Source organism: Rutidosis leptorrhynchoides, chromosome 5, assembly GCF_046630445.1.
Source record: "Rutidosis leptorrhynchoides isolate AG116_Rl617_1_P2 chromosome 5, CSIRO_AGI_Rlap_v1, whole genome shotgun sequence".
NCBI classification, from domain to species: Eukaryota; Viridiplantae; Streptophyta; class Magnoliopsida; order Asterales; family Asteraceae; genus Rutidosis; species Rutidosis leptorrhynchoides.
The window spans coordinates 414,161,867-414,177,876 of NC_092337.1; the positions used below are offsets into that span (position 1 = coordinate 414,161,867).

General features: G+C 34.1%; 3 protein-coding genes and 1 pseudogene across 3 annotated transcripts; 2 read left to right on the top strand and 2 right to left on the bottom strand.

The window, feature by feature from the left end:
* Positions 1-1,248: 1,248 nt before the first annotated feature.
* On the bottom strand, positions 1,249-5,532 carry LOC139849945 (ATP-citrate synthase alpha chain protein 2-like; annotated as a pseudogene).
* Positions 5,533-5,629: 97 nt separating this feature from the next.
* Positions 5,630-6,429, top strand: LOC139849946 (uncharacterized). The gene is made up of 2 exons (XM_071839555.1): positions 5,630-5,804; positions 5,918-6,429. Exons 1-2 carry the CDS (start codon positions 5,630-5,632, stop codon positions 6,427-6,429), a joined length of 687 nt encoding a protein of 228 aa, XP_071695656.1.
* A 184-nt stretch (positions 6,430-6,613) lies between these two features.
* Positions 6,614-10,747, bottom strand: LOC139848112 (uncharacterized). Its single transcript, XM_071837843.1, has 10 exons — positions 10,594-10,747; positions 8,923-9,277; positions 8,763-8,796; positions 8,403-8,630; positions 8,207-8,296; positions 8,045-8,110; positions 7,836-7,927; positions 7,676-7,723; positions 7,106-7,253; positions 6,614-6,823 (listed from the first exon to the last, which is right to left on the bottom strand). Exons 2-9 carry the CDS (start codon positions 9,249-9,251, stop codon positions 7,145-7,147), a joined length of 996 nt encoding a protein of 331 aa, XP_071693944.1. The 5' UTR covers positions 9,252-9,277; positions 10,594-10,747; the 3' UTR covers positions 6,614-6,823; positions 7,106-7,144.
* A 1,320-nt stretch (positions 10,748-12,067) lies between these two features.
* Positions 12,068-12,643, top strand: LOC139849947 (uncharacterized). Its single transcript, XM_071839556.1, has one exon. The coding sequence runs from the start codon at positions 12,068-12,070 to the stop codon at positions 12,641-12,643; it is 576 nt and encodes a 191-aa protein (XP_071695657.1).
* The last annotated feature ends 3,367 nt before the right edge of the window (positions 12,644-16,010 follow it).

Below are 16,010 nucleotides of genomic sequence, written 5' to 3' on the forward strand. Positions count from 1 at the left end.
ATTCATCTTTATAGAATTTTTTTGGGGGATTTTAACCGGTGACAACAGTGACTACCAATCCTAGATTCGCCACTGGTCCCGAGTCACCTATAGTTAGTTTAGTTTGTGTTGGTGCATAAAGGCCAGAGTTCGGATCAACCACAAGTTGATCTTCACAATTTAGGGTTAATCACTCATTTTGGTTTCCTGGTTGTTTTCCTCTAATCATAGCAATCCCAAAAACCCACCAAATCAAATCAAGACTCTAGGGCATCGTTCTAATCCGATCCAAAACGATCCGGTTCGACTAATTCTATCCCAACGTCAACGATTCACGAAAACCTTCGATCCAATATCCAAATAGCTCCAACAGTTTGCTCGTTTTTTTTTGTGGTAGGTTTGCTTTGTTTTGCTTTCTGAATGTACGGCAGTTTTGAGTTGGTTTCTAATCTTGTTTTTTTTGAAGGGCACTTCTACTTTTGATGAAAAAGCTTTATTATATATAAGTTTCTAGTTTTAGCTTTAAAAAAATGACTATTCATCTTAAATTATATTATCACTTTTTTATTTGATTTTATTCTTTTAGAAAAGTTTACCATAATAAAACTAATAAGTTCGAAATTATAAATTAGCAGCATTTCTAGTCAAAGATGGTGATTGATAACCTGACAAGGCCCATATTGATGGGCTATTACTATGATGGCTGGGCTTGTAGGGCCAATCTAGAGAATCAATTCACACATTCACCTTCATCAACTACAGAGTAGCTTGCAGTCCTATTTTGAATTTTACCATTTAATGGAGTACTTCTAAATAGTACTTCAAGGAAATATAAAACATTTAAGAAAGAATATTCAGTTTAGATATTTCTAATAGACCAAACTATATTAAGGTTGGGGGTATAATGTTTAACTAATTCAATAATATTATATTTATATTTTCCGATTATAAAGAAAATATTGTTATAATCTACCCACAAACTTTTACTTTACTACCTACAAATCAAAAGAACAATTTCATATCTGCAAATGCATCATGATACATTGAACCCACATAAAACAAAATACCAGGTAGTATCAAACTATGAATGAAGAAACGGTCACGCGATAACTTGGTTAGACCGTATACATCTGATTGAAAAAAAATACTCCACTCAGCGAGTAGTCTAAACAAAGAAAACCTGATTCATTTATTTAATACTCGGTATGTATAAAAAAACACACTATAAAAAAATATACACGGAAAGAGTTCAATAATGTGCCACCTTATCTAAGCTGCAACCGTGATTCACTGAATTGCTTGTTTGCATATTCCGGTCATTCTGGCCTCAGGACCATATACCTGCAACAAAAGTTACAGTTACTTGACTAATTAATGATTCAAAAACTCACCCAAAAAAGTACAATGCAAAGAGAAATCTAGTATCGTATACCTCAATAGGAATATCAAATTCATCTCCTAGTGCACACATTCTTTGAAGCCCTCTTTGGTAATTTGGACCTGGTCGTCGCACATAAATGTGCATGTTTGCAGCTTTCAACTTAGATACCTACATAACATCAACAACCAAAACTGAGTTTCGGTTTAAAAAAGGGGAGATTTTGGATCATTGGTAATGAGTAAACAAATCACCTTCTCCATCATTGCACGAATGATGCCATTGAAAGTGGCTGCAACATCAGTAAAGTTTGCAATTCCACCACTAACAAGTGCCCTCCTTTAACAATCAGGATCAGCAGTTGCACACTGAAATTGTATCAAGAAACGAAATGCGAATCTAATACATACCTTTTCGATATCAATTCCTCCACAATCTGAAAAGCTAATGCTACACCGTAACCACTCAGAAACAATGTTGATATAAAATTCTTTGTTGTGTGGAAAAAATGGTTAGAAGGTTGCATAAGTTACAAATACAATTGATGGAGACTTTACTAAGCATGCTTGAATGATCCAATGATCCACAAACTGAACGCATGGTAATTGAACAAACAAAACACAAATTTTTTGAAACAAAACACAACCATTTAATCAATCCTATTGAAACCATTAAATTTTTGAGTCTTCATGTAAAACAGGTCAACAAACACACCGGAACGTAGGGATGGCAATGGATCGGATATGGATCGGGTGAGGCCGTATCCATATCCATATCCATTTATTTTTTTTTACTTTTCATCCATCCATATCCATATCCGTCGGGTGAAGCGGGTTAATGGATAATTATCCATATCCGTTTAAATTTATTTTATTTTTAACAATTATAAGCGGTGGTTCACTATATACGATCAAAAGTAATATTTTTAATAGTTTATGCGATCGAAAGTCACATTTTACTAATCTATATAACAAATATTCAATAGATAACCTATTAAACGTGTAAAGATATCGACATGTAAGTTGCTTACTTTTAGTTACATGGAATCACGTTTGAACCACCAAAGTACGATAAATACATTTGATTATTTAAACAAAACAAATTGTTAGAAGCAAGTTATATTTTTAGAGAAAATATAAAGAAAGATGAATATGAATATAATTAAGACAAAATTACGCGCGTCGTCCCTGAACTTGTTTCCAGCCTTCTCATGTCATCCTGATTCTTTTTTTTTTGCTTGCGTCATCCCTGTTCTTGTAAAATATAACATAGGTCGTCCTTCTGTATACATTCCGTCCAATATCTCCGTTAAAGTCAATCATGTGCGAATCATGTGAGGGTATTTCAGTCTTTTAGTAACTTGAGGGATGACGCGCGTAATTTTGTCTAATAATAATAATTTGAGGGACGACGCACGTAATTTTATTTAATAATAATAATTATAATAATAATAATAATAATAATAATTGTTATTATATTATTATTATTATTATTATTATTATTATTATAATAATTGTTTTTCGACACGCAATTTCGACGCGCGATTTCGACGCGAGTTTTAGAGGTGTGTTTTTCGACACGCGATTTCGACGCGCGTTTTCGACACGCGATTTTCAGGCGTGTTTTTCGACGCGCGATTTCGACGCGAGTTTTAGAGGTGTGTTTTTCGACACGCGATTTCGACGCGCGTTTTCGACACGCGATTTTCAGGCGTGTTTTTCGACGCGCGATTTCGACGCGAGTTTTAGAGCTGTGTTTTTCGACACGCGATTTCGACGCGCGTTTTCGACACGCGATTTTCAGGCGTGTTTTTCGACGCGCGATTTCGACGCGAGTTTTAGAGGTGTGTTTTTCGACACGCGATTTCGACGCGCGTTTTCGACACGCGATTTTCAGGCGTGTTTTTCGACGCGCGATTTCGACGCGAGTTTTAGAGCTGTGTTTTTCGACACGCGATTTCGACGCGCGTTTTCGACACGCGATTTTCAGGCGTGTTTTTCGACGCGCGATTTCGACGCGAGTTTTAGAGCTGTGTTTTTCGACACGCGATTTCGACGCGCGTTTTCGAGGCGTGTTTTTCAGAGTGTAGAAAACGCACGTCGAAATCGCGTGTAGAAAAACACGCCTCGAAAACGCGCGTCGAAATCGCGTGTCGAAAAACACAGCTCTAAAACTCGCGTCGAAATCGCGCGTCGAAAAACACGCCTGAAAATCGCGTGTCGAAAACGCGCGTCGAAATCGCGTGTCGAAAAACACACCTCTAAAACTCGCGTCGAAATCGCGCGTCGAAAAACACGCCTGAAAATCGCGTGTCGAAAACGCGCGTCGAAATCGCGTGTCGAAAAACACAGCTCTAAAACTCGCGTCGAAATCGCGCGTCGAAAAACACGCCTGAAAATCGCGTGTCGAAAACGCGCGTCGAAATCGCGTGTCGAAAAACACAGCTCTAAAACTCGCGTCGAAATCGCGCGTCGAAAAACACGCCTGAAAATCGCGTGTCGAAAACGCGCGTCGAAATCGCGTGTCGAAAAACACAGCTCTAAAACTCGCGTCGAAATCGCGCGTCGAAAAACACGCCTGAAAATCGCGTGTCGAAAACGCGCGTCGAAATCGCGTGTCGAAAAACACACCTCTAAAACTCGCGTCGAAATCGCGCGTCGAAAAACACGCCTGAAAATCGCGTGTCGAAAACGCGCGTCGAAATCGCGTGTCGAAAAACACAGCTCTAAAACTCGCGTCGAAATCGCGCGTCGAAAAACACGCCTGAAAATCGCGTGTCGAAAACGCGCGTCGAAATCGCGTGTCGAAAAACACACCTCTAAAACTCGCGTCGAAATCGCGCGTCGAAAAACACGCCTGAAAATCGCGTGTCGAAAACGCGCGTCGAAATCGCGTGTCGAAAAACACACCTGTAAAACTCGCGTCGAAATCGCGCGTCGAAATTGCGTGTCGAAAAACAATTATTATAATAATAATAATAATAATAATAATAATAATTAGATAATAACAATTATTATTATTATTATTATTATTATAATTATTATTATTATTAAATAAAATTACGTGCGTCGTCCCTCAAATTATTATTATTAGACAAAATTACGCGCGTCATCCCTCAAGTTACTAAAAGACTGAAATACCCTCACATGATTCGCACATGATTGACTTTAACGGAGATATTGGACGGAATGTATACAGAAGGACGACCTATGTTATATTTTACAAGAACAGGGATGACGCAAGCAAAAAAAAAAGAATCAGGATGACATGAGAAGGCTGGAAACAAGTTCAGGGACGACGCGCGTAATTTTGTCTATAATTAATAAAATATCACTACATAAATGATACTAATTTGAGTGATAAATTTATATATTTAGTTATTTCGGGTAAAAGCGAGTTCATTCATGGATAAAATTTTTTCATCCACATCCACATCCACATCCATATCCATTTAGATCGTCCATATCCACGAATAATCGGGTGGATCGGAAGAATATCCACTGGATCGGGTATCCATTGCCATCCCTAAGTCCGGAAGTAGTCACCCCAAGGCCCAAACCAAGAGAAACGATCAGAGGCGGATTCATAGTGTAAGGGGGTGGGGCGCCCGCCCCCGGTGGATTTCGAAATTTTAGTGTAAAAATTTGGATTTTTTTATTTTGCCTCAAACTTAAAAGCCATTTGCCCCAAACCCAAAAGACATTTGCCCCAAACTCAAAAGTCATGATTCAATAAATTTTGTTTTTGCCCCAAATCCAAAATCTTGATCTATTTAATAAAGAATTGGAGCCAATTAAACAATAAAAAAATCAAGCCCACTTCTTATTTCCCATTTTCCCTATCCCTCCCGATAGTTGAAACCCTTACCCTTATCTCATCTCTCATCTCTCATCTCTGTATACGGACGACGAAGAAGAAGGAAAAAAAAAACATCTGAGTCACAAAATTAACTGCCCATCTGCAAAAATCGCTCAACCCTTTTTCTCCTCTGTACACTATTACAAAATTAAGGTAATTATTTTTGCTGCTATCACAAAATTCGCTGTCCTCTGTACACTTTTTATAGATTGTAAATTTATAATTGTAATTGTTAATTTGTTAATTATGTTGCTACTTGTTAGTGCTACTGTCTTTATTTGACTGTTGTAATTGTTAGTGCTACTACCTACTGCCATAGTGAAAATTGTGTTTATGTAATTAAGTAATTTGATTGTAATTGTTAATTTGTTAATAGATAGTTAATTTGTTAACAGATTGTTAATTGTTAATGATATGGAGGCTTATTATAAAAGAATGAAACCATCTCCTTCGACTCCTATTAATGTTGTTGATATGGAGAATCTTCCATCGGATCCGGTTGATAGACCAAGAATTTTAGAATATGATGCCAATCAAAGAGACGAGATAAGAAGACAATATTGGCTTAGAGGACCTTATCAACCGAAAGGTTGTTCATTTCCTACTACAAATGGTAGACGTTTTGTCAAAGGGAGAAAATCACCAATCAACATTATTATGAGATAGAGTGTTTTAACACCGTTTTGGATATGCAAATTCAAGAGTTTGGTGATCGTTTTAGTGAAGCTAGTACCGAGTTACTTTCTTGTATGTGGGCGTTGAATCCACGCGATTCATTCTCGATGTTTGATTTGTCAAAACTAATAAGGTTGTGTGAGTTTTATCCAAAAGATTTTAATAGTACGGATATGATTGAATTTGAGAATGAACTTGAAATATACCATCAAAGTGTCCTAAATGATCCAAAATTTAAGGACTTGAATGGTATTGCCGACCTTGCTAGAGTGATGGTGGAAACAAGGAAGAATAGAACTTATCCGTTGCTTTACCGGTTATTAAAGCTAGCATTGGTGTTACCCGTTGCGACCGCAACAGTTGAGCGATGTTTTTCATCAATGAAAATTATAAAGTCGAACCTACGCAACCGTATTGGAGAGGAGTTTCTCAATGCTTGTGTAATTTGTGCGGTCGAAAGAGAAGCTCTAGTCGAAGTTAAAGATGAAGATGTAATGGAGCGTTTTAATAATATGCGTTTACGTAGAGGAAAAATCTAGTTTTTAGTATATTTCGTGCCGTTTTTTGTTACATTTGGTGGGAAAAAAAAAAATTAAGCTTTTGTTGACTTTTTTTTGCCCCCGGTGACTTAAAATCCTGGATCCGCCACTGGAAACGATGTGAAATTCTCGAGAAGCCCGAGAACAACACAAACATAGAATTACTTAAATGTCTCATTTGAAATGAGCTTCAATGTTTTTCATGATACAAACATACAACATGAAATAGAATTACTTACAAATAGAGGTGTTTACATATATAACATGCACAATAAATTTCTAAGAGTTTTTCTGATTTAAACATATACTGGAAATACAATTATATAACTCAAATATATTTTTATTTACATTATATATATAAATCAGTCTGCATCTTTTCCATAATGCCAAACTCCTGCAATAACAAGAAGAAAAGCAAATGTAGCAAATGAGCAACACAGAACAAATCAAGAATCAGATTCTTATAAACTACAACCAAACTGGATACGACATGTGCCTTTTCTCAGTTTTGTTGTTTGCATACCCTTAAATGCACGAAAATATAAATGCTTGAACGTATCCCTCTTTAAACTTTTTTTTTTTTTTTTTTTTTTTTATCATGTACAAGTCACTAAATCGGTATACAGTTAGAGTTATCGAAGATAGCAGAATCTAATTAGAATCTTGAAGCTAATACCTTAGTTTTATTAGTAAAAATAGATGAGTTTCTGCTACATCATGCTCCATGTGTCTCAGAGTATCTTGACAGTAGAAGTTGCTTGCCCCTAACTATGAGTGCAAAGATGCCGTATGCAGGGAGATGAATTAATCCCACTCCTAAATACCTGCAAATAATCACTAATCCCATTAGATTAAGCACTTAATATATGTCCAAAGGAACACAAATAACAGCTACATGAATTTATGTACATATGGATGGATAACTATGTTTTATAAAATGCTTGCTAAACTTAGTTCAAGATTGTACAGAAACGTGTATCGCAGTGAGGGAATAATGCATTAGAGATAACTTGGTTCAAGATTGTACAACTTCAGATTTACACAGTGCCTAGTGGAAGCAATATTGACATATCTGATTAGCTATAAATGGGTCATATTAGGGGTGTGTGTGTATGGGTACTTATGTTTTGTTTACCGATTCATGAACATATTTATTTATTTACTTTGCGACAGATATAGTATGTCATTATGGTTATATGGTAAGCTGACTGCTCACATTCAAATCCAAATTCACATAGTAACATACCAAATGGGAGCATATGGAGATGATAAATCGAGGAAGGAATATGGCCACCTGCAATATCAAGAACCATGTAAATAATAATATAGGACAAAATAAATGATACGGGGATGTATTTGTATGAGGTACGGAGATCATTGTTTATTAAATAATAATATCAGCTTACCACATGAATACACACGCATGGACGACCCACTGGAAAATGACATATATCAATGTCCATAGACCAAAATAAGCCAAACGAAAGAAAGGGAACCGCTGATAAATTAAAAAAAAAGAGTCAAGAGGTTTAAACAGGACATGCCACACACACACCAAAAAAAAAAAAAAAAAGCAGATGTTGAGACAGAAGACGCTAGGTAGTGTGCAACTTACCAAGCGATTAAGAATAAGATCAACAAGGAGTAGAATGGCATTGACTGAATGCATGCTAACATCCATCTAGAATGCAAACAACAAAAGTACCCCTCAAAATAATTTCAAAGAGAGATTCGATGTATAAGCCAACAGAAAATAAAGACGACGAGAAAAGCTTACGAAATTTAAATTGTACTCGGGAGGAGTAAGAAACGGATAAATTATGAACCAAAACACACTATCAGTGAGACCTACAGCGCCAGAGCAAACCTGTTCATTAGGAGAGAAACCGACGATTAATTATAAGTATAACAAAACTCGGTGGAATAAAAAAAAACTAATATCAATAGAAATCTATATTAATAAAAAAGCTTGCCTGAAAGACTATTTGAAAAAAATAGCCCAATATCCCAGCAGTCTTCCTAACATGAGTTTCTCCATGATTGCTTGGGTTAATGGGCACACTGTGGGAGTTCGAGCCCTCTTCGGTTGCGGGAGCCACGTAGGTCCCTCGTTCGGGGTCTAAAATTGCATTATTGATATTAACATTACTAAGTTCATTCCAATATTGGTAACACCCATAAATTGAGAATGAAGAAGCAAGCTGCAAATAAAACAAAAATAATCGAACTTATCAGCTTTTTAGCCTTTTTTTACAGAAATGAAACATGTTCACCACCAATATGAAATTTATGCTTAAAAACATGTGGATATGATTAGCAACATTTTTTCATACCGCAAAATAGAAAGTGACCAAAGTAAATGTCCACCTGTTAATCATAAGAAACATCACAAAAGAGATGATGTTAATAAAGTCGAAATACAGACATATTATATACTATTATTGTTCATGATTCTAGCAGGGTATGAAACATTTAGCGACCGAAGGAGCTTACTGAGTGTAATAGAAAAATACGTCGGCCCCTGCACCGACTAAATTAACAATAAGAATTGCTAACATCAAACCAAATGCAAATAATCTGTAAACAAGCAGCCAAGCAGGATGAACTGCTTTCAAAGACGTCCGCCAAGTTTCATCCTCGTACAAAATCCCTATAGGTTCTGCAACAAGCTCGTTTTCTTTTTTCCGACTCGTCTTTTTATAAAAAACTTCGTATTTGATTATCAAGGTGGTTATTACTATAATAGCAAAGACCATCCATAATGCACAGAGGAAGAACCGCCAGTTCAACCAGTAACTCAGGATGGTTGTATCATCAGCCATTAGTAAGTTTCAATAACTCACTGCACCTATTCACAAAGATTTGTCTTTATGTTACAAAACTTTGAAGAAAAATTAGAATAGAAAAACGGACATATATTTTAGGACGGAGTAACAATAAGTAGTAAATTAGTAAGAGAAATTGTCAAGAAAGGTAACCAAAGATTATGAATCCGATAATATGGTACCCCACCTAATTGAATTTGTGATCTTTGGTTGCAACTTTTTAGCAAACTAATAAATTAAAAAAAAAAAAAAAAAAAAAAAAAAAAAAAAACAAACAAACAAAGATTCTGAATTTGGTAAAATGGTACCTTCATCTAGCAAAGAAAAAGGAAATATGAACTTTAACTCCAGAGTTTAACATAAATTGAACTTTCACTCCTTTTGATGAGTTAGAACGTTTTTGGTACCACACGTTGGTATTTTAGTGTTATCAACAATCATTCTAGATAATCGGGATTTACTGGAAAGCAAATGATTATCGAATTAGACTCAATGGCGAGTTTGGAGAGTGCGGAGTGCACGCTCGTTCGAGATAACTCGATAATGTTATGGAAATTGCGGCATTAAACTAGTTAAATTATAGCTAACTTTCAAAAGCCGTGAACGAAAAGTTGCATCTTTTCGTTGATATGTTATATTTTTTCATTGAAAGGTTGTGTCATTTAATTGCACCTTTTCACTTCCTATATATATGGGAATTAGAATTTTCTTTCATAAGAACATAATAGAAATATACTCATTCTCTCATACACATTTGTATCTCAATTAGGATTTCTTGATACCCGAGGCTTGTGGGGTCGAAATACTTAATTGAGAAAATGATTACACGATTTAAGAATCAACTCATAATCATCAAACCAAACCCTGTTTTCTAACACCGCACATTATTGAATTTGTGATATTTGGTTACAACTTTTTAGTAAAATTTATAACTAACATAACTACCATATGCATGTTTCAAACTGCAGCAATAACAATATAGAAATCATAATCATTGCTACAATAATTTTTTTTTTCTAAGCACTATTAAAAACACGTATAAAACAATTGTACAATCAAATTCAAGTAATCGCCACCACAAAATAATAACTAATAGTTATGTACAAATAATTTAAGCATGTTAATAACTTAGAAAAATTCTAATTATTGTTATGCTTAGATGAAGTAGAAATCAGGTGAGTTTTAGCTTGAAACCAAAATTGAGTAATTATGATGATAGTAACATATAGTACTATCAAACTCAAGCTTTTAAATACAATTGCATAATAATAATCATCAGATTACAACAACTGTATAACAGAAATGGCAAATAGATATATGAAGCTCATAGTGAAATTACCTGGTGATGATTCTTTGTTTAGAATGATTTTGGTGTGATTTCTGATGATGGGGAAGAAACAGAAACAGAAATGGGAATTGAAATTAGGGTTTGTGAGAACAAAATCGCCATTAACTAGAGAAGTAAAATAACCGCAACTACAAGTGTACAACCAACGACTACTGCGACCACTCATTTAATGTCAAACAAACATCTACCTTTTCTTTTTGTTTTTAATTTTTATCATTATTTGTATCATTATCATTATCATTATATATATATATATATATATATATATATATATATATATATATATATATATATATATATATATATATATATATATATATATATATATATATATATATATATAACCTGTGTAACCACCGATTTATTTAATTGAAACAGTTTAATAATATGTTTTAACATCTTTTCTAACGTTCGCGTGTTACCCCTGAAGTGCCAGAAACACGCCACCTACACGTGGCTAACGCGGCGTGTTGGTGGCTACATGGGTCGGCGTGCTGGATTGCTACACGGAGTAAAATGCCGCGTGCAAGAGCTGTTTGGTCGACGTGTAGGTTGGTTATTGCCCCATTTCATTTGAATTCAAATACATATATTATACAAACGGGTATATTTGCAACGGTTATAAAATAAATATATAAATAAATAAATAAAACCTTTTTAATCTATAAAATACAACACAAACACACTTTCAAACTTAACTTTCATTTCTCTATACTCTTCTAATTTATAAACATAACATTACTCCAAATGGATGTCTTTTTACGAATTATCGACGATGATTCTTCGGACAATGAAATATTATCAAATGTTATGCGTTTGTGCGCCGAAGAGCTAGACCAAGAAACTGGTGAAGGCTCAAGTCAGAGACCTCCACAAGCACCCCGAATGTATCTTCCTAGGGATCGCGAAGGTGCGACATAACGTCTATGGAAGGACTATTTTCCTGATAATCCTATGTTTCCTAATACTAAATTTAAAAGATGATTTTGAATGCAACCGCAATTATTCATCCGTATCATAACAGGTATATTTGAATGCTATCCTTTACCCGCGCACTTTGAATTTTTTAAAGAAAAATATGACGCTTGTGGTCGTCAAAGTTTTAGTATCTATCAAAAATGCACATCTGCGTTACGCCAGTTGGCCTACGGTACAGGGGGTGATATGTGGGACGAATATTTGCATATGAGTGAGCAAACATCATTAAACTGTTTAGACAACTTTTGTTTGTGTGTTACTGATTTGTATAAAAAAAGTATTTACGAAAACCAACTGCACACGATATTCAACGAATATACGCATCGCACGAACCAAAACATGGTTTTAGGGGGATGCTTGGGAGCATCGATTGCATGCATTGGGAATGAAAGAATTGTCCTGTTGCATGGCAAGGGCAATTCACAAGTGGTCATCACAAAAAAACAACTCTTATTCTCGAAGCTGTAGCTTCGTATGATATGTGGATATGGCACACCTTTTTTGTGTTGCAAGTTCCAACAATGATATCAATGTGTTAAACCGATCACCATTGTTTGATTTTATTAAGAACGGTACTGCTCCACCTTCACCATTTACAGTAAATGGTCATGACTACACACATGATTATTATCTCGCTAATGGTATTTATCCGGATTGGGCTACACTTATTAAAACATATTCATCCCCAACTGACAACCAAGCTGCAAAGTTTACACGGTTTCAAGAAAGTGCACGAAAGGATGTCGAGCACACATTCGGTGTTCTTCAAGGTATATTAAATATATTACGTGTGCCTGGACGAGCTTGGAAAGCCAAAAAAAAATGTCCCGCATTTTATATATTGCACAATATGATCCAAGAGGATAACGGTTATGCTATAACTTCACTCGACTATAAGTATTTAATAGAGCCAGAAAACCAACCTGCTTTTGTTAGGAATGGAAATAGTTCTCAAGCAACACGAGAAAAGGAAATACGCGAGAAAGATGTGCATAATGCACTTCGTGCCGACTTAACCGAGCATATATGCAATCTTCCACCAAATTTCCGCCGCACAATTTAAGGACTATTTAATTATAGTAATGCTTTTTAATGAATTTTTATGTAATCTTTTATTTTTTAGAATTTTTAAATTATTGTAATCGTATTATTAATTTTATATCGTGTGATTTATTAAATTTATTTGTTTTTATAATTTACAAAATAATAATATAACTAATTAAAAAAATAAAGAAAAATAAGAAAAATTAAAGAAAAATTAAAAATAAATTAAAATACCCCACCCATACACATCAACACGCCACTCAGCACACCACCCATTATCTAGCAATTTACCAGCACGCCCATCAAGCATCCCACCACACCCAGCAATACGCTAACACGCCTCGAAGGGTTAAAGATGGTCTAAGTATAAGTGAGTATAAATGCTAAAGTCATTAAGTTTAATGACCAGTGAAAGTACGGATTTCGACTGTAGTGACCCGAACTTTTCCATGTTTATATATATTAATTGAGATTGATATTTACATGATTAAATGTTTCCAACATGTTAAGCAATCAAACTTGTTAAGACTTGATTAATTGAAATATGTTTCATAATAGACAATTGACCACCCAAGTTGACCGGTGATTCACGAACGTTAAAACTTGTAAAAACTATATGATGACATATATATGGATATATATATAGTTAACATGATACTATGATAAGTAAACATATCATTAAGTATATTAACAATGAACTACATATGTAAAAACAAGACTACTAACTTAATGATTTTTAAACGAGACATATATGTAACGATTATCGTTGTAAAGACATTTAATGTATATATATCATATTAAGAGATATTCATACATGATAATATCATGATAATATAATAATTTAAAATCTCATTTGATATTATAAACATTGGGTTAACAACATTTAACAAGATCGTTAACCTAAAGGTTTCAAAACAACACTTACATGTAACGACTAACGATGACTTAACGACTCAGTTAAAATGTATATACATGTAGTGTTTTAATATGTATTTATACACTTTTGAAAGACTTCAATACACTTATCAAAATACTTCTACTTAACAAAAATGCTTACAATTACATCCTCGTTCAGTTTCATCAACAATTATACTCGTATGCACCCGTATTCATACTCGTACAATACACAGCTTTTAGATGTATGTACTATTGGTATATACACTCCAATGATCAGCTCTTAGCAGCCCATGTGAGTCACCTAACACATGTGGGAACCATCATTTGGCAACTAGCATGAAATATCTCATAAAATTACAAAAATATGAGTAATCATTCATGACTTATTTACATGAAAACAAAATTACATATCCTTTATATCTAATCCATACACCAACGACCAAAAACACCTACAAACACTTTCATTCTTAAATTTTCTTCATCTAATTGATCTCTCTCAAGTTCTATCTTCAAGTTCTAAGTGTTCTTCATAAATTCTACAAGTTCTAGTTACATAAAATCAAGAATACTTTCAAGTTTGCTAGCTCACTTCCAATCTTGTAAGGTGATCATCCAACCTCAAGAAATCTTTGTTTCTTACAGTAGGTTATCATTCTAATACAAGGTAATAATCATATTCAAACTTTGGTTCAATTTCTATAAATATAACAATCTTATTTCAAGTGATGATCTTACTTGAACTTGTTTTCGTGTCATGATTCTGCTTCAAGAACTTCGAGCCATCCAAGGATCCGTTGAAGCTAGATCCATTTTTCTCTTTTCTAGTAGGTTTATCCAAGGAACTTAAGGTAGTAATGATGTTCATAACATCATTCAATTCATACATATAAAGCTATCTTATTCGAAGGTTTAAACTTGTAATCACTAGAACATAGTTTAGTTAATTCTAAACTTGTTCGCAAACAAAAGTTAATCCTTCTAACTTGACTTTTAAAATCAACTAAACACATGTTCTATATCTATATGATATGCTAACTTAATGATTTAAAACCTGGAGACACGAAAAACACCGTAAAACCGGATTTACGCCGTTGTAGTAACACCGCGGGCTGTTTTGGGTTAGTTAATTAAAAACTATGATAAACTTTGATTTAAAAGTTGTTATTCTGAGAAAATGATTTTTAGTATGAACATGAAACTATATCCAAAAATTATGGTTAAACTCAAAGTGGAAGTATGTTTTCTAAAATGGTCATCTAGACGTCGTTCTTTCGACTGAAATGACTACCTTTACAAAAACGACTTGTAACTTATTTTTCCGACTATAAACCTATACTTTTTCTGTTTAGATTCATAAAATAGAGTTCAATATGAAACCATAGCAATTTTATTCACTCAAAACGGATTTAAAATGAAGAAGTTATGGGTAAAACAAGATTGGATAATTTTTCTCATTTTAGCTACGTGAAAATTGGTAACAAATCTATTCCAACCATAACTTAATCAACTTGTATTGTATATTATGTAATCTTGAGATACCATAGACACGTATACAATGTTTTGACATATCATGTCGACACATCTATATATATTTCGGAACAACCATAGACACTCTATATGTGAATGTTGGAGTTAGCTATACAGGGTTGAGGTTGATTCCAAAATATATATAGTTTGAGTTGTGATCAATACTGAGATACGTATACACTGGGTCGTGGATTGATTCAAGATAATATTTATCGATTTATTTCTGTACATCTAACTGTGGACAACTAGTTGTAGGTTACTAACGAGGACAGCTGACTTAATAAACTTAAAACATCAAAATATATTAAAAGTGTTGTAAATATATTTTGAACATACTTTGATATATATATATATATATATATATATATATATATATATATATATATATATATATATATATATATATATATATTGTTATAGGTTCGTGAATCAACCAGTGGCCAAGTCTTACTTCCCGACGAAGTAAAATCTGTGAAAGTGAGTTTCATTTTCTCCCTTTTTACTCATTACATTTTTGGGCTGAGAATACATGCAAATGCTTTATTAACTGTTTTATAATATTTATATGCGTGAGTTTCATTTTCTCCCTTTTTACTCATTACATTTTTGGGCTGAGAATACATGCAAATGCTTTATTAACTGTTTTACAATATTTATATGCGTGAGTTTCATTAATCCCTTTTTAAATGCTTTTGCAATATATATTTTTGGGACTGAGAATACATGCGCTGTTATTATAACTGTTTTACGAAATAGACACAAGTAATTGAAACTACATTATATGGTTGAATGATCGAAATCGAATATGCCCCTTTTTATTAAGTCTGGTAATCTAAGAATTAGGGAACAGACACCCTAATTGACGCGAACTCTAAAGATAGATCTATTGGGCCTAACAAACCCCATCCAAAGTACCGGATGCTTTAGTACTTCGAAATTTATATCATATCCGAAGGGTGTCC